Below are 20,331 nucleotides of genomic sequence, written 5' to 3' on the forward strand. Positions count from 1 at the left end.
ACGCGTGGGACCAGCACCGCCATCGTGGAGCGGAAGCCATTAGAAGGCCCCGAGTCACCGGCCATACGGGTGAGCACCACACGGTACACTCAGGGACGTGGGCTACTTATATCCGCTTCTAGCAAGGTAGCCAGAAGAGTACAGTCAGTTTGGGAGGCCTACAACTCCGCCTGGCCAGGGGAGATCCCATCTGCTCAAGGACTGACCAGGCCCCGTTCACTAGCAAGTACTCCGGGAGGGTCTATCGTTGTTACCAGTAAAGACCCTGAATTACACCGCACCGTCTCTGAGTGGTTCCTGCTACCCCCATCATCCACATCTGCTGCCCTGAGGCCATACCCCTCCCGTTGGGGGTTATACCATCTATGCTGCACCATCCATCCACCGGCCTCAGCGGACTGTCCTGCAGCGGCAGCTCCATAGCTGCATTCAACGGGTGGCGTAGTCGTCCTACATCTACCGCTGTTACATCGCCGCTCAGTTTGACTCCCTGGGCACGGACCGGGTCACCGCCACGAGACTACAACCCTCAAGAGATCCGGCTCCGGGTAAGCTCCCGCGTGCGCAACGCAGCGCGACACAGGCCCAGGGGCGCGTCACATGTGCAAAGGTCATTGTGGTGGAGGGGCAGCAGGGTCAGCTGAGATTTCACCTATTGTGATTAATGGAACCTTTGTCCTCGGCTGTAAATAGAGGCACTACCTTATATTGTAATCCTGCCTCTGATAATATGGAGCCATGATGTAAACTCTTCCCGGAAGGACAGGAAGGAGGAGTCTAAAATAGCCCATGTGTGAAAATTGCAAGATAAAACTTATTTTATTATCATAATAAAGATCGTGATATGCAAAACACCCACAAAAACCCAATCTGGTTATCTTTCGGATGATAGCTTCCAGATCATCAATACACCTGTAACGGAAGTTAACTGAGAGGCAGTATCATTATTGATGCACAAAAGTGACCAGCATAATTCAGGTGTGATGGTGGAAGATTTGGTTTTGGAAACAAAATGGAGTTGATTTCCAAGGAATCTGTAAAATATATATATTTTTTTCAAACATACCCAAGTCTTCCAGAATCCGTCTCCACCTTGATCTTACTTCTCTTCTTGCTTGCCTTAGAGTATAAATTTCATAGTTGAGTTTTTGCCATTCCTAGAAGGAGATCAAAGAAAATACCATTATTTGTAGTAAGCTGACAAAAGAGGAGATCCACATCCAATACACAACCCTGTATTTTGAAATTAGAAATGTCAACATTGTTCTCTCACTATGTGCTATTACTTTTAAGACTATCTAATAAAATTTGCGACTTTTAAAGGTTTTTGATTATTTTGGTTCATTCTGTGTGAGGCAGCAAATAAATGCTCAGACAGGAACACAAAAAAAAATGCTTTTTTTCTGCATTCTTTTATTCTGATATAAAACAAAAACAATTTTTTTCCAGTTGATTACCAGCTGTTAGGTCACGTACTGTACATGTTCTGTGTTTTTCAAAAGATAAAACATGTACCCATTAGAATCTATGGGAACGTTCACACATCCGTGTTTTTTGCGGACCTGTGAGTTATGGACTCATGAATACCCATACAAGTCTATGGGTCTGTGAAAATCACAGACACACGGATGGCATCAGTGTGTAATCATCCACTTGCTGCCTGTTACATTTAATGGCTTGGGGAAGCTTTGTAATTTATTTGTTCTTTCTAAATGAAAAAAAAAATAAATAAAATCACTGAAAAAACAATGATGGTAAAAAGTAACACTAACACTGACCAAACATTGATGAAACTCAGACCCAAAACACTGATGAACAGTCCGTGTTTTATGTACCAGAAAAATCATGGATGGCTGAACGAGGCTTTACATTCCCTGTACACATGCTAAAAATTTAAATGGGTTGTTCAGTACTTTATATTACCCCCCCCCCCAATGTATCCCTCCGGGGCCCCTAAAGATTTTTGTAATTGCCTTACGTTGCAGATAATGCCTGTGAGCGGCGCTATCACTGGCCGCTCACAGGCACCACGTGACCCCTGGCTGCAGCCGGCTCTGACATCCACTGATGTCACAACAAATGCTGGCTGCAGTCGGGGGTCTTTGTCTTCCGCGTTCCAGGTGGATTCCAGGCTGTGGGCGGGGTTACCCCCACGTCACACCCGGCATCCTCCGCGCGCTTTGCCTCTCCCCATTCATTGGGAAAGTGCGCGGTGGATGCTGGGTGTGACGCAGGGGGTAACCCTGCCCACTACCCAGCAGCCACCGCGGGGACCCCAGCGCTGAGTCACGCCTCACTTGTTGTGATGTCAGTGCGGGGTCACGTGATGCCTGTGAGAGGCCACCGATAGCGCCGCTCACAGGCAGTATCAGCAATGGAATGTATTTACAAAAAGTCTTAGGGGCCCCTGGGGATACATTGGGGGGGGTAATATAAAGTACTGGGCAACTTCTTTAAGTAGGAGATAGGTGAGAGTCCAAGAGATGGGACTCATATCTGTCAGACATTCATGGCATATCATGTAAGGCATGCAATAAATTTCTGAGATCAGTTTACCTCTAACTCCTTGACAACATGTGACGTACATTTATGCCACATATAGGTAGGAAGTTAAAGAAGCAAACTGTGCTAGCAAATGCTCTCAACTCAAAAGTTTTTTCCTCTTCACTTCAATGCAAAAACGACTTGCTGTTCATATTTTCAGATTTCCAAACATGCCAAGTGGTTAAAATAAAGTGGTTGGAAGATGCTCCATACTTTACAAAAGAAGTCCATGTGAAGGCGAACCCCCTCCCCCAATGAAAAAAAAAGAAAAGAAAAAAAGCTTGCAAAAGCATCAACAAAAAAGGATTACAAAATTCTTCATTAAATATAGGAAAAACGACACTTTAAGAAAAATACGCCAGTGTAAGGCTAGGGTCACATGACAAATTTTCTCTCATCTGAGAAAATTGGTCAGATTAGGATCAGATATTGGATGCAACTTTGGTATACTGAAATTTTTTTCCTTGGCAAAAACTCAAAAAAGATAATTAAAAATTTGGATATGTATCTGTCCCCAGACATTAGTCTGAGTGCGATCTGATGTTTTATCGGATTGCACTCAAATCGAAAATACTGTCATGTGCACGAGCCGTTAACCTAAAGCGATTTCTGCTTTTTGATGTTGCAGAATTTCTGCATCTATTTAAATTAGGCTACTTGCGTTTTTTCATTACATTTGTGTGCGTTTTTTTAACATTGCATTTTTTTTTTTTTTTTTTTTTATCTCTTTTTGGTGTGTGATTCTTTAAACAAAGCTGCTTTGTTTTTGATACTTCATGGTACTGTATTTGGCTTTGACTAAACTTTATTGATATACTTGGGTGCGGATTACATGCTTTTTTGCTGCATTTCCACCACACTAAACAAGTTTGTGCGATATTTACCTGCATCTAAGGCAAGTATATGATGAAAATCTGCAAATAAAAATCAACATACCTGCAAGAGAAATTGACTTGTTACGAATTTGAAACACGCACCGCAGGTCAGCTTACACTGAGTAAAAAAGCACAATGAGCAGGAGATTTCTTTAAATCCCATCCACTTTGCTGGAACTGTAAAGACGCTGCGTTTTTAATGCAGCAAAAATACACAGTGTCAAAAACTCACCAAAACCTCAATCTTGGGAACGTAGCCTTAAACAGCGGGCATCTGCCATTTTCAGAGATAGCTCTAATCCTAACTGCTGAACTCCTTAGATGTCACAGTCACTAGCAAGAGAATCATCTAAGCTGTTAAAGTGGTAGATAGGAAGATCCCCTGTTATCCCATTACCACCATAACATGGCATCAGGTCTGCCATCTTTTTACTCCTTTTCTTTTGGACTTCAAAAAAAACAAAAAACAAAACAAACAAACAAGCAAACAAACCACGCGCCACCTCAGTAAGTTTCCCAACTATTAATCTAGCAGGTCTTTTTTGACTTGGTGAATTCCATAAAACAACAGCTAGCATGGAACGCGTTTCTCCACAATTTTATTCAGATGCTTGATAGAATTGAAATCCTGGGGCCAAGTGACATCTTGCATTCTTTGTCATATACCTTAAACCATTCCTGTATGTACAATTTTTTTTTCCCAGCATGACGGGGCATATTGTTCTAAGTCATCGCCATTAAAGAATACTCTGGTCAGCAAAGGGTTTACTTTGTCTTCAGTCTTCATGTTTAGGTATGTGGTGTGGCAACTGTCAAAGTAACATTTATAGGAACATCATGACTCAAATTTTCCAACAGAATATTGCCTACAGCATTACTGTGTTCCCACCTGCTTTTGCCTGTTTACTTGCTGTAAAAAAATATGTAACATTATATATATATATATATATATCACACACACATACATACATATATATACATACACACACATACATACATAAATAAAACTTACACATACATAGATTATATAAAACTCATAAGATTTGGCTAGATGGTCCATGCTTATAATAGTTTTCAGCAAAGGACAGGAGTTGAGGATGGACCATCGCCACTAGCTTGGTCTCCTAGCCTGGTTGGTGCCTGGATTTTATAAGAGAACATTATTCTCACTAAATCCGACAATACTAAAAGGTATCAAGTTGCAGCAGAAGACTACCCAGTATCCTCTGTCCCCGGCCCTTGCCTTCTTTACATAACTGCCGAGGTCCCTTTCCCACAAATAGTCTTGTAGCTTCTTGCTGCTTGTGGTCTGCTGCTACTTGTTTCTGTGTGAGCACATATCCCTCGCAGCTAATAAGAACCCTAGTCGGAGGCCAGAGACAGTCACCAAGATACTAAGAGCACTTGTAGCGCCCCGAGGGTTCGGCCGCTACAGGGGTATTGCACCTCAACCAGAGGTGTGATACTCCACTCCCGGGTAAGGATAGAGTGTGGACCAGGGCTCGGTTAGCTGCATGCATCACACACATCCCATTTCCGGGTGACAGCTCAACGGTGCTCCCATTAGTACAGTAATGCAGGCACGACAGATCATGTCCCTGGCTGGAGTGGGGAGGGGGGGGGGGACCCAGTGATTTAGGAGCAGGAGAGGACGGTTTCTGGGCATAGGTAAAAGCCCATTTGTTGCAAGTCACCTGGGCTCATGCACAGAGAGGGCACCATCTTAGTTCAGGGGAGTCAGTACAGTCAGACAGTTGGGGGAGAGAAGGAGTTCAGCCAGGAGGGCTGATAGGGAGCTGTGGCTCAGTCTGGGCCCAGCTCCACGAGGCAGGCCTAGAGTGAAGGCCAGAGCCAGAAGAAAGGAACAGAAAAGGAACAGAAACAGAAAGGAACAGAAACAGAAAGGAACAGAAACAGAAAGGAACAGAAACAGAAAGGAACAGAACACCAAGAGAAGCCCTGAGACACGAAGGCAGAAGGAACCCTAAGGACCCAGGAGATTACTGGTGACGGGTTGGCAGAACAGGGTACCGGATCCCAAGTTGGTGGAGGTGACTAATCCTTAACCAAGAACCGGCGGTCGTGACCATTTACTGGTGCGACCCCTCACTACACCTACTAGAAAGGCACACCACATAGGGTCAGGGAAGTGGGCACCCAGCCCTCCCAGGAGAAGATCCGAGGCAGCTGGACAGAAGTAGTGTCACTGGTGGGGCACGGCTGACGAAAGGACAGAAGGGAGTCCTGGGCCACACTCTGGAATCACCTGGGGGTTGGTCGAGCCCCCTGCCTGGTGGACGCAGCACGGCTCGGGTGGTCCTACCTGTGACCTGGATGAGAACTGTGAGTAAAGAACCTGAACTGCAACACCTTGTCTCTGTGCTTTCCCACCGCATACAGCACTACTAGTGCTGGGACGCCCATGCACCATCACTCCCATCATCCACACTTACTGCCCTGAGGCTATACTCCTCACGTGGGGAGTTATCCCATTCTCTGCTGCGCACACAACACCAGCCTCAGAGGTCTGCCTCGCAGCGGCGGTACACCTTAACCACGATCTACGGGTGGCGTAGTGGGACATTAAATCATAAAAACCCTATAAAAGACTGCCACTGGTTTGACCACCCTGAGCCACGGGACCGGGTCGCCGCCACTGAGACTACAATCCCCAGAGACCCGGCTCCGGGTAACCCACACACGTGCACGCTCAGCCCAGGGGGCGCGTCACACTGAGGACAGAAACAATTAATAAGAAATTTGAAAGCCTTGGTGACGCGCCCCTGGGCCTGCTGTGTCGTGCGGCATCGCGCGCACGGGGGCTTACCCGGAGCCGGATCAGATGGGGGTAGTAGTCTCGTGGCGGTGACCCGGTCCGTGCCCAGGGAGTCAAACTGAGCAGCAGTCTTTAGCAGTAGATGTTAGAGTGTTCGACTACGCCACCCGTTGAATGCGGCTATGAAGCCGCCGCTGCAGGGCAGACCGCTGAGGCCGGTGATATGGTTGTGCAGCGTAGATGGTATAACCCCCAACGGGAGGGGTATGGCCCCAGGGCAGCAGATGTGGATGATAGTGGTAGTGATGGTGCAGTAAGGAAGCTCAGAGACGTGTGGTGCAGTTTCAAGGCTTTTACTCACAGGTGTTGCTCCGGTCACTTCGGCCAAGAGTGACCACCCGAGCCGTGCTGCGTCCACCAGGTGCGGGACTCGGCCAACTCCCAGGCAGTTCCAGAGCGTGGTCCTGAGCTCCCCTCTCGTCCTTCCTACAGGCCGTCCTCACCAGGGACCCACCTATGTCCGGCTTCCTCGGGCCTTATGGGGCAAAACCTCTCTCCGGTTTTCCTGACCCTATGTGGCGTGCCTTCCTGGTGGATGTGGCGAGGGGTCGTGCCAAAGCTTGACCACGACCTCCGGTTCCTGGCTAAGGATGATTTGCCTCCACTAGCTTGGGATCCGGTACCCTTCTCTGCCAACCCCTCACCCGTTCTGGTTCACTCGTGGGATCTCAGGGTTCCCTCTGCTTGCGTCTCTGGGCCTTTCCTTGTGTTCCCTTTTCTTCCTCTCTCTGCTTCAGGCCTGGCTCTGGAGCTGGGCCCAGACGGAGCCACAGCTCCCCCTCAGCCCTCTCTGGCTGAGCTCCTCTCTGAACAGACTCTCCTCTGAACAGGACCCTGTCTAAAGATGGTGCCCACCTCTTATACTCCCTCTGACACCCGAGCCCAGGTGACTAGCACCCAATGGGCTCCTTCCTATGCCCAGAGTCCCTCCCCTGACTGCTCCTACACTACTGGGATGTTCCTCCCCCCCCTCCCACTCCAGCCAGGGACAGACGCTGTCGTACCTGCACATCTATCTGGTGGGAGTACAGTTGTTCTGTCCCCCGGAAATGGGATGAGTGTAGTGCATGCAGCTATCTGAGCTCTGTCCCACACTCCATCCTTACCCGGGAGTGGAATACCACACCTCTGGTTTGAGGTGCAATACTCCTGTAGCAGCCGAGTCCTCGGGGTGCTACATTGGCATGTAACATACCTCCCAACTTTTGAAGAACAGAAAGAGGGACAAAAGTGTGTGGTGTGCGTAGCATGCCACAACAAATTTTGGCTACACCCCAATCCACGCCCATTTACCATTTCTTTCTTCCCTGGCAGGAGGAGATGTCAGCAGGGTAGTGGCAGTGAGAAATTCAGCAGAAGCTCCAGACTGCAGGGCATATACCCAAATCTGGGACTGTCCCACCGTATCCGGGACAGTGGGGACTAGAGATGAGTGGATTGATTGATGGGACTCCGGTCTAGCATCCAGGTCAGTGGTACCTGGTGGCTGGACGACTAGTATGGCTTTTGATCACCCAAGGCAGCGCAATGTCTTTTGTGCATCCTGCTCATCTCCAATCTATGGATTTATATTTTGTTCAAAACATTCACAGTCGGAGCAGCAAGAACTTTTTCATCTTTATGTAGCTTCACTATATGACATCTGGCTTTTTGTTGCCTGTAAGGCTATAGTCACATGTTGCAGGAATACTGTGGGGGGTTTTTTCTGCAGGTGTCCGCACCAAACTACACAATAACAATTTTCTCTGGTTATTGCATCTTTGCCCTTATTTGATGCGTTTTTAGTGCAGATGTGAAGCTGCGTTTTCAATGTGTTTTTTGTTTTTATAGAGCAGAAAAGTTTTGATTCTGAACTTCAAAAGTAACAGCAGTTTTTTACATGTGTTATTTTAGGCGCCACATAGAAGCCTCCAGAGAGAAAAAAAAAAAAAAAAAAAAAAAAAGCACCAAAACCGCACATCTCAGCAGCGTCTTTTACACGCACAGTGGGTGCAGTTTTCATGAAATCACATCCACTTTGCTTGTACAGTTAGACACAGGAGAATTTCTGTGCAAAAAAAGCAGGAGAAACTACTCAGCATTTATGCTACATGTGAACATGGCGTAAATTTCAAAGCAAAGTGGATGTGATTTCATGAAATCTCTGCCCCCGTGAGTCTAAAGGCGCTGCTGAACTCTACGGTTTTGGTGTTTTTTTTCCTCTATAGACTGCTATGTGGAGCTTGAAAAAAAATTCAAGGAAAAAAAGATGCCATTGCATTTTTAAAAGAGCAGAATCAAAGCTTATCTGGATTTTTAAAAGAGCATTAAAACACAGGTTCACATCTACACTAAAAGCACATCAAATAAGCGGGAAAACACATAAAACACGGCAAACACACAATAATCAAAGAAGATTGTTATTGTGTAGTGTGGTGCAGACACCTGCAGAAAAAAAAATACAGCACTTATGCCATGTGTGAACACTGCCTCAGTCTTAGATTTTTTATTTTTTCTCTATTAAACCCATAAGAAAAAAATGTATCAATTATGACATTTTTTAATTGCACTTACCGATCCCCATAAATAATCTGATCACTGTGTTGTGCGGATCGTTACGATTACAGGTACATCAAATACGCCCATGTTATTTGCGGATTTTTGTTTATTTTTTAAATAAACGCATTAAAAATTACACTATTGTAATTGTTTTTCTTTTGCAATTTTAAAGGAAGAAAAAAAAATAAATACATTTATTCTCCCTCCAGAATACAGAAACATAGAAATACACTGCCATGTACAAGCATATTCTTCCTCTGGGTTTGGTGGCTGCAATACAGATCAAGTAAACAAAATTCTCTCAGACACTACCAAAGCCTGTGTCTCAATTGCTTTAGCTCCTGCTTGTAATGTTGAAGGTTGTGGGCTTGAGTACTAAAAAAAAACACAAACAAAAAAAAAAAAAAGACTTTTCACGTCTAGAATACAGGGAGCATAGAAATACACTGTCATATACAATGTATCTCTATGTATATGTAAGATTACCAAATTCTCCTATCCACATCATTGTGGGCTGTGGCTCATCTTGCCGATCACAAGAGAAAAAAATAACTAATAGAATTTAATTTATCTCAGTGCATAGAGATGCTGTCCCGCCCTCGAATAGGAGGAGTAACGGAGGGATAAAGACGTCAGAGAGAGGTGAGTATTAGAAGTTGGGACAAAGCCCTGATGTGCTGGGACTGAGCCCTCAAATATGAGGTTATAGTAAAACTGCATGCCAACACTGCTTACGCTATTTAAACACCCTCCTCTATACAAGATATGACAACTCTAGTATCCTTGTCAATTGGGTAATGTGATTCAATCAATTCCTGCCCGTTACATTCTCCATGAACATGTGACTGCATGCAAAAAGTCACCTTTCCATTTAAATATGTGATGCTCGTTGGCCAGGAAATCGATTTGATCGTGTGTCAGGTAATAGTTAAATGCTGCTTGATGCTATGGTCTAACACTTCTGATTGGTGCATTATATGGATGTAAAAGGTGGAGAAGATGGCTAACACCTTGTGATGAGCGAGCATGCTCGCCACTATTCGTTACTCGCCCGAGAATCACAATGCTCAAGATGCTTGGTGAGTAATTTTGAAATGCTCGGGTGGGAGCTCGAGTCCCCGCCCCGCATGTTGAACTAATTTTAGGCAGCCAATTAATATGCAGGGATTGCGTGACAGTCATTATAATGCCATAGCCATGTTGGTTGTGGCATTACAGTGATTGGCTGGCCGCATAGCGTCATCGGGTCTATACAAGACCCTGGACCCCATGCTTGTCACAGTGTAATGGTCAAAGAGGCAGAGAGTAGGGAGAGCTGCAGCTGAGCGAAGGAGAGAATTGGCGGTTATTTTAAACAGCGATCCCAAACCACTATTAGAAATCTACTCTAACAGTCCTTGTAAGGGCTCATTCTGAAGAAAATATTAATCCTGCTGATAGCACTAGTTAGTCATAATTTGTGGAGAGCTAGTATAGTACAGAATAGGGTCCATTGCATGTTCTTTCTGCTGCTAGAACTCCAATCAATATCAGGGTTGATAATATTCTTTTTTGCTCTTAATCCTGCTAATTTTGGTGAAAAGCAATATAAATACATTATTTTTACTTCTCCATTTGCTTGTTAGCAGCATACTGCCAGATTTGGTTAATTTGAATTGCATTGCTGTACTGTGGAAGCAGAGAAACTTGTCCATCATCTAAGGTGGTCAAATATTACTGTGGAATTAATCCTGATTTTTTTTGCAATCTGCAAAATGTTATAGTCCATTTAAGGTCTGCTACTTGTGTGTCAAAAATATATTTACACTTGTTCACTGACCAATAGCATTGCTATACTCTCACTGGGCAAAAGTATCGGTCATCAGAAGTGATCAAATACTATGATATTAATCTTGATTTTTTTTGCAAGCTGCAAAAGATTATAGTCCATTTAAAATGGGCAAGGCGTGTGGCAAGGGACGGGGAAGTGGACGTGATGCGGATGGCGCACGCAGAGACCGTGGCCATGGGCAAGATTAAACTGTGCCTGCTGAGGGAAAACAACAAAACACCCACATCATGTCGACCTACCTTCCTGTCCCAATTTCTAGGGGCCGCAAAACATCACTCGAAGCCAGAGCAGTTTGAAAAGGTTGTTGGTTGGATAATGCTTCCAGTCAGTTTGCCACCACCACCACCACCACCCTGTCTTTCACACAGTCCAGTCTCAGTAGCTGTGAGTCTGGAGCACATATTCCTCACCCTGATCCTCCTTCCTCTCATCATGCTGCGCACCTGGAGACAAGTGACACCATACTTGGACACGTTGAAGAGCTGTTCACAATTCCATTTATAGATTCTGGCCTCTCGCTCAGTCCTCTCCAAGCGGGGCAAGAGGAGATTGCATGTAGCGATGCCCAAATATTTGAGCAGCTACGGACCCACGAATGCGACGGTGGGAAAGTGCAATACTGCCGCAAGTGGTAAATGATGATGATGAGACACAATTTCCAGCAAGTCAGGAGGAGGCCCAGGGTGCATACGTGGAAGACGAGGTGGTGGATGATGAAGTCACTGACCCAACCTGGAAAGGTGACATGCATAGCGAGCACAGCAGAACAGAGGGAGGGAGGTGTAGCACCACAACAGGCAAGAAGAAGCAGTGGGGTGGCCACAGACACAAGGCGGACAACTGTTCCCCAAAACAGCAATTCCAGGGAAGTTGCCAGGACAACTGTTAGGTCTTCCCAAGTCTGGCTCTTTTTTAAAGACTGTCCAGTTAGCCCAAATAAGGCCAGCTGCAACATCTGCCATGCCAGCATCAGCAGGGGCAGCAAAACTAGCAGCCTGACCACCACCAGCATGCTTAGGCACATTACAGCAAAGCACCCGACTAGTTGGGTGAACACCAGGGTCCAGACACTGTCTGTGGGTGACAGCTCCGCCTCTTCCCTTGTTGTACGTTTGTGCCAAGCCTCCATCCATGATGCAGGCGAAGATACCTTTCCACCCTGCACACTTGCAACCATCATTGTCAGCAACCATGTCCTTGTCCCAGTGCAGCATTCAGTTGTCCCTAACCCAGTCCTCTGAACACAAGGGCAAATACGCAGCCAACCACTATCAGTCCACAACACTAAACTGCCACATTTCTCAACTGCTTGCACTGGAAAGGTTGCCTTTTAGGCTCATAGAGACTCCAGCTTTCCGCAACCTCATGGCAGGGGCCATCCATCAGTACTCAGTCCTCAGCCACCACTATTTCTCCTGGTGTGCCGTCCCCATCTTACACAAGCATGTGTCCCAGAACATTACCCGTGCCATTACCAATGCAGTTACTGGGAAGGTCCACTAAACCACGAACACGTGGACAAGCGCTTGTGGCCAGGAATGGTATGTCTCACTGACGGCACATTGGGTTAATATTGTAAAAGCTGGGACCCAGTCGGACCCGGGGAAGGAACACATCCTCCCGACACAGAGGATTGCGGGCCCTGGGTCAACCAGGGTTGCCCACACATTCTACATCTCCTGAACCTCCCTCTTCCTCCTCTTCAGCTTTCATCTCTGAACTGACTACATCAGCCAGAAGCTGGAAGCACTGCAGCACTGCCTTGGCCAAGCGGCAACAGGCTATGCTGAAGCTAATATGCTTAGGTGACAAACTGCACACTGCTGCAGAGTTGTTGAAAGCTGTAATAGACCAGGCAGATCTGTGGCTCTCACCGCTGAACGTACAGCCAGGCATGGTCGTGTCGTGTGTGACAATGGCCGGATCCGAACCTAGTGGTGGCTTTGAAGCTTGGCAACCTTGCACACGTACCATGCCTGGCTCATGTGCTCAATCTAGTATTTCAGTGGTTTCTCAAAACCTACCCAGATCTGCTTGTCAAAGTACGCCATGTGTGCCCAGAAAGTCAGTTACAGCTTCCACCGCCATCGCCGTGCTTCAGCAGTGTTTGCAGCTTCCAGCTCACTGACAGGTGTGCGATGTCACCATGCAATAGAACTCAACCTTGTAAATGTTGGGAAGGATTTGTGAGCAGAAGAGGGCAGTTGTTGAGTACCAGTTTCAACACGCCAGTCGGTATTCACGTCAGCCTCCGCACATAGGAGCTGATGTATGGGCATGGATGTCTGACATTTGCGCTGTCCTCCAAAACGATGAGCGGCGATGACGCCATAATTCACATCACATCCTTCTTCTCTGTCTACTGAAACACTCGCTGCTCACAATTAAACAGGAGGCATAGCACGATGAGATGGAACAAGGCACTATACAGGGTGATGCTACACAACCCAGCCTCATCTCGAGGGGGAGGAAGAGTAGGAGGAGGAGGAGGAGGAGGAGGAGGAGGAGGAGGAGGATTCCGGTCTGGTGACTGTGGAGGCAAGGTCATCTGGCGTAGCACCCCATAACTCTACCTCTTGATCAAATAGCCCTTACACAGCCTGGAGGTGTGTTTGGGGTCATTGTCCTGTTGAAAAATAAATGATGGTCCAACTAAACGCAAACCGGATGGAATAGCATGCCGCTGCAAGATGCTATGGTAGCCATGCTGGTTCAGTATGCCTTCAATTTTGAATAAATCCCCAACAGTGTCACCAGCAAAGGACCCCCACACCATCACACCTCCTCCATGCTTCACGGTGGGAACCAGGCATGTAGAGTCCATCCGTTCACCTTTACTGCGTCGCACAAAGACACGGTTGGTTGGAACCAAAGACCTCAAATTTGGACTCATCAGACCAAAGCACAGATTTCCACTGGTCTAATGTCCATTCCTTGTGTTATTTAGCCCAAACAAGTCCCTTCTGCTTGTTGCCTGTCCTTAGCAGTAGTTGCCTAGCAGCTATTTTATCATGAAGGCCTGCTGCACAAAGTCTCCTCTTAACAGTTGTTGAAGAGAGGTGTCTGCTGCTAGAACTCTGTGTGGCATTGACCTGGTCTCTAATCTGAGCTGCTGTTAACCTGCCATTTCTGAGGCTGGTGACTCGGATAAACTTATCCTCAGAAGCAGAGGTGACTCTTGGTCTTCCTTTCCTGGGGCGGTCCTCATGTGAGCCAGTTTCTTTGTAGCGCTTGATGGTTTTTGCAACTGCACTTAGGGACACTTTCAAAGTTTGCCCAATTTTTCAGACTGACTGACCTTTATTTCTTAAAGTAATGATGGCCACTCATTTTTCTTTACTTAGAATTTGTATTATGGCAAGAAAAAAGCAGCTAACAGTCTATCCAGTAGGCATGTCAGCTGTGTATCCACCTGACTTCTGCACAACACAACTGATGGTCCCAACCCCATTTATAAGGCAAGAAATTCCACTTATTAAACCTGACAGGGCACACCTGTGAAGGGAAAACCATTTCCGGTGACTACCTCTTGAAGCTCATCAAGAGAATGCCAAGAGTGTGCAAAGCAATCATCAAAGCAAAAGGTGGCTACTTTGAAGAACCTAAAATATAAGACATATGTTCAGTTATTTCACACTTTTTTGTTAAGTATATAATTACACATGTGTTAATTCATAGTTTTGCTGCCTTCAGTGTGAATGTACAATTTTCAAAGTCATGACAATACAGAAAAATCTTTAAAAATGGGAAGGTGTGTCCAAACTTTTCGTCTGTACTAATTATATATATATATATATATATATATATATATATATATATATATATATATCTCTATCTATCTATCTATCTATCTATATATAATCTCATTACCTTGGAAAGAATGTGTCTTAACAGGTCAGCAGTGACCTGCGAGTCTGAGATGCTTCCAGGGGGTCTTCTCCATGCTGTTCCCATGTCATGTGAGCACTATTTCCATCGATTTTATCAATTTTTAGGCCCCCTCCAGACCTCCGGTGGGGGGGGCCCTTCAGGAAAATGCTCAAGTTTCCCATTGACTTACATTGGGCTCATTACGCATGTCGAGCACACGAGCTTTACGATTTGCTTGACCCAAGCAACAAGCACCTGAGCATTTTAGTGCTCGCTCATCACTACTAACCCCCTCTGAGGACCCCTGCTTTAATGTATTTTTAAATGTACTGTATTGCATGTTTTTTGTCCTCCTGGAGGCTGCAGTTCCTGTTAGTAAGGGATGACAGGGTTAACTGTAGGGCTGGGCCATAGTTGGGGAGGAGTATAAGGTACCTGTGTGTTAGTTCCTGGTTTATAGATAATGGTCAATGAGCAAGAGAGAAGAAAGGACACCTTCAGAGGAAGGCCATCATCGTTGCGTGTGTGTAACAAGAAAAAGGGAGCTTGTGTCAGCAAGAGATCTTCAGTGGCAGCAGTTCCTCATAGCAGGCAAGTATGGGACACTTAAGTACTGGAAAAGCTAAAGGAAGCAGTAGTGTTAGCCAGTCCTGGAGATCATCCGTGAAACAATACAGGGTAAGCCAGGCTGAGGCATTTCAGCAAGGTGGTAGCTAGTGAAAAGTCCCTTACACGGTTTCACAAGAGTACAGTTTGGGTGCAGTGGTGACCGCAAAACATATTGACCCATGTGGCCCAGTACCAGGAAGATGGAGTTACCCAATTTCTCCTGTTTATCTGTATTAGTCACCACAAAGTATTGTGCCGCCGTCCAGAACCAATAAGAATGTACCTCTATATTATGCAGAAGAAAAACAGCAAGCATATTTCCTGATACAGTCTGCACATAAGTTTTATCATTAGTAAAAAGCACTTTATTTAGAAGACTTGTCTGGTTTCCTCATCATGGGTTTAAAGGGCTCCAGTGCCACACGAATAATGGCAGAACTGAATCCGAAGGAGTCTGCAGCAGCAGCACAACCACATACACAAACCCAGTGACCCCTGTGTACAGTGTTTAGGGGAGTATAATTAGATGTCAGCCAATTTCCCTCCTTACATGGACAAAGGTATTGAATGCAGGTTACTCAGTCACGTTGTGTAAGTTCTACTCCCTTGTCATGCCATTTGACTTTTCTAACATTTATGAAAAAATGACTCATTGTAAAGCGCTCACAGATATCAGTCCGGTCCTGTATTATGAGTTACGGGTGCAAGTCAGTTCATGAAATTTCTGACCTAATAAACATTCCACGAGGGATATTATTATTATTATTTTTATTATTATAGCGCCATTTATTCCATGGCGCTTTACATGTGAAAAAGGGGTATAAGGCTGAGTTCACATGATGCGTTTTTTATGCGTTTCCGCTGCGTTTTTGCAGTTGCGTAAACACCGCGGAAACGCATTTAAAACGCATGGTAGAAGGGCAGCAATGTTCCCCAATTGAAATCCGCATGTGCTGTGCCCATGATGCGGATTTTTCCGCAGCGTAAACGCTGCGGTAAAAAATCCGCAGCATGTCAATTAATTTTGCGGAAATGCTGCTCTTTTGCCGCCATTGACTTGCATTAGACCGCATGGAATCCGCATCACTGTATATGTTGATGCGCTTTTCATGCGGTCTAATGTGTGGATGTTACCCAGGTGTGGATGAAAGGACTCTCATCCAGACCCAGGTACCATTAAAAAAAAAAAGAATAAAATAAAAAATATATATATATATTCTCACCTTCTGACGGCCCGCGCAGCGCTCCTGCTTGGTTCCCGGCACTTCGGGGTTGAATGAAGAAGGACCTTGCTGACGTCAGAAGGTCCTAAAGTCTTCACTGCCGGCAGCCGGGACCGAGCGAAGCAGGACACCGGGGGCCATCAGAGGGTAAAGTATATATTTATTTTTTTATTTTTGGACATTCTCTCGGGTCACACTATATAAATCCATGCTGTTTACATGGATTTATATAGTGTGACCAAGTTGACAAGCACTTTCCAAGTGATGCTAAAATCGCTTGGAAAGCGCTTGTCAACCCGCATGCGGAAATGAAAGTGAAGACCGCTTCATTTCCGCATGTCCCTGGCAGGAAACCGCATGTACAATCCGCATGCGTTTTTTCCTGCCAGAGAGATGCAGAAACGCTCAGGAAAAAATCCTGAGCATTTCTGCATCGTGTGCACATACCCTAATACTAGAACAATTACAATAATCTTGAACACAATGTGTCATCAATGCTCTGCTTACTCCATAACTGCAGAGTCGAAACCTCCTCTGACATTGCCATAAGCACCAAAAATGTTTGGTGGGAGCTTCAGAGCAAGGGTTTCCATCTCCGAGCAGCTGCTTGTAATCCTTACATCACTAAACACAATGCCAAGCATCCAATGGAGTGATGTAATGCAAGCTGCCAATGGACTCGAGCAGAAGAAATGTAGTCTCTGGAGTGATGAATCACGCTTCTCTATCTGGCAGTCTGATGGACGAGTCTGGGCTTTCCTAAATGAGGAATAATGTAACAAGATTGTTGTTTCTGCGTTGGCCCCTTTGTTACAATGAATAGAAATCTTAATTAATCAGCAAATTATTTTGGACAATTGTTTGCCTCCAATAGAGAATGCGAGCCTGGCTATCTCGTCCAGCGTAAATATCGAACATCACAAATTCTCTGAATGAAATAGCAAAAATTCCTACAGGCAAACTCCAAAACCTTGTAAAAAGCCTTCCATGGAGAGTGAAGATGTTGTAGCTGCAAAGGAGGGGACCAACTCCTTATTAATGGGTGTGAATGTAGAATGGGGGGGGGTTATAAAAGCTCGGGAAGTCCGTGTTACTGTTAGAGTTCAGGTGTCAGCATGATCCCACAGCTGTGACAGTGACCCGCGGTGAATAGCTTACCGTGGGTCATAGGCGCTGGTTGATGGTACTACTACCCGCTGGATGGGAGCAGTAGTCTCTCACCAGTGGTACATGTGCTGAAAGTAAACTTAAAAAAAAAAAAAAAAAATATTCAATAAAAATAAAGCACATTATACTCACCTACACCTTGTCCCCAATGTTCTACGCCCCTGCAAAAAATAAAAAAAAACACCATATACTCACCTTACAGCCAATCCCCGAAGCCCATAATCACCTGTAAAGGTAAAATAACAAAAAGCAACCTCATCCTCACCTGTCCGCCGCAGTCCAAATGGCGAGGGTCCCACGATGATCCCATGAATAGAACGGCCACATTTTAAAATGTGACCGCTCTGTTCAGCAGCCGGCAATACACTGACGCTCAGTGCCGGCAAATGAGGTCAGTGCATGCGAGGGGAGTATTTTCCCACGCTTGCGCTGACGTCAATGAGTTGAACTGAGTTCATGTAACATGAACTCAGCTCATTGACGGCACTGTGAGTCACTGAGGAGTGCAAGTATGTCTGCAGAATGGCAGGCTGGATGGTCGTGTCCAGCTACAATCCAAACTACCATCCAGACGTAGCAGTGCGTGGGACACATGGATGTTCCTCACGTCGTAAAGCTAAGGATGAGGTTGCTTTATTATTTTACTTTCATTGCAAGTGACAATGGCTTCAACTGGAATGGGCGTGATGGGAAGTATGGTTTAATTTAGAACATTAAAAGGGGTCTGTCTTTATTTCAAATAAATAAAGTATTTTATTCTGGGTGTGGGTTTCTTTATTTTACATTTCACTTACACTATGTGGTTAATAATGGGGGCTTCTTATAGACACCTCTCCATTACTAACCTGAGCTTGATGTCAGCTGGCATTATAAGCTGACATCAACCTCAGCCCTATAACCCCACTGCCACCGCTACAGTGCAGTGGGCAGAGCAAGGCTAAGTGCAAGAATTGGCGCATCCTATGGATGCGCCATTTCTGGGGCGGCTCAGGGCTGCTGATTCTAGCCTCGGAGGGGGCCAATATTCATGGCCCTTCCTAGGCTATTAATATCAGTCCCCAGCTGTTTGCAATAGCCTTTGTTAGCTGTTAAAATAAAGACCCTACATCAATTTTTTTGCAATAGCCTTTGTTAGCTGTTAAAATAAAGACCCTACATCAATGTTTTTGGGGGTCCCCTATTTTAAATAGCCAGTGAAGGCTAAGTATTCAGCAGGGGGCTGATATCAGTAGCTTGGGAATCTCCATGGGTATTAGCCCCTTCCTAGGCTAATAACATCTGCCCCAGTTGTCAGTTTTCCCCTCTGCTGGTTAATAAAGCTAAGGTGGACCCCATGCCATTTTTTTTTACAGAAATGCAATCACTTATTAATAAATGACATGAACAGTAAGGTACACAAGCAAAGCATGGATAATATATCTCACATATTTATATCTATCTATTAATCTATCCATATATCTGTCTATCTCTCGGTTTATCTATCTATCCATATATCTATGGATAGATAATAGTTAGATAGATATATGGATAAATAGATATGTGGATAGATAGATACTAGATATATGGATAGATATATCTGTCATCTATTTATCTATCTATATATTTATTTATGCATTATCTACTTATCTATTAATCTATCCATATATCTATCTATATATCCATACATCTATCTATATAGATAAATAGATATATGGATACATAGATAGATACAGTATAATCTATTATCTATCATACTATCTACTTATCTATCAACCTATTTATCTATTATCTATCTACCTATTTTTATATTATCTATCATTCCATCTATAGATATAAATAAGTGAGATATATAATCAGTGCTTTGCCTGTGTACCTAACTGTTATTGTCCTTTATTATTAAATGATTACATTTCTGTAAAAAAAAAATGGCGTGGGGTCCCCCGTAATTTTATTAACCAGCAGAGGGAAAGCTGACAGCTGAGGCAGATGTTTTTAGCCTGGGAAGGGGGTAATACCCATGGAGCTTGCCAGGCTACTAATAACTCCCAGCTGTATACTTCGCCATTACTGGCTATTAAAATAGGGAACCCCCCCAAAAAATAGGGGTACTCCACGTCAATTTAATAGCTAGCAAAGGCTATGCAGACAGATGGGGGCTGACATTAATAGCCTAGGAAGGGACCATGAATATTGGCCCCCTCCGAGGCCAGAAATAGCAGCCCTCAGCTGCCCCAGAAATGTCGCATCCATAGGATGTGCCAATTTTGACACTTAGCCTCGCTCTTCCCACTGCCCTGTAGCAGTGGCAGTGGGGTTATAGGTAGTGTTGAGCCACCCCCGTAGTGTTCGAGTTTGGTTCGGTTCATCGAACACCTTCGAACACCGTTAAAACCAATGGCAGGCAAACAAAAACACATAGAAAACAACTTCAAAAGGTGTCCAAAAGCTGACAAACTGCTCAGAAGACAAAACTAACGCATGGAAAAGTGACAAGTACATATAGTCATGCGAAAAGAAAAGAGGTGGAGGAGTAAAAGGAGGGGGAGACACAGATATAGGCATGTGTGTGACCCTGGCCTGGATGCCACAAATGTATAATAAAGCTGTGTCTGAGAGCAAGGGGGAGGTTCTCTGGTCAAGGACCATTAGCATGCAATACCTCCTGTCCCAGGCCAGTAGGGGGAGCAGGCTGCCCCTATAAAAGCTGGAACTGGGGGCAGGGTTAGAGAGAACTAGACAACCTGTCTCTGAAGAAAGAGGTGTCCCAGAGCAGGGACAGACAGTTGTGTTGCAGCCTAAGTGGCCGTGTGGCAGTAGGAGAGTCACGAAACAGGGACAAGAGGCGAAGCGAGCCTGTCC

General features: G+C 45.2%; 1 protein-coding gene across 2 annotated transcripts in view; it reads right to left on the minus strand.

The window, feature by feature from the left end:
* The window catches only part of MREG (melanoregulin), a 240,989-nt gene that overhangs the window by 26,421 nt on the left and 194,237 nt on the right, over nt 1–20,331 (minus strand). For both annotated transcript variants that reach the window (XM_073646639.1, XM_073646640.1), the window contains one exon: nt 1,067–1,157. In XM_073646639.1, the coding sequence (XP_073502740.1) occupies nt 1,067–1,157 (91 nt within the window). The remainder of the gene's footprint in view (nt 1–1,066; nt 1,158–20,331) is intronic.

Source organism: Phyllobates terribilis, unplaced genomic scaffold (assembly GCF_046119375.1).
Source record: "Phyllobates terribilis strain yellow unplaced genomic scaffold, ASM4611937v1 Scaffold_9__5_contigs__length_417890890, whole genome shotgun sequence".
NCBI lineage: Eukaryota > Metazoa > Chordata > Amphibia > Anura > Dendrobatidae > Phyllobates > Phyllobates terribilis.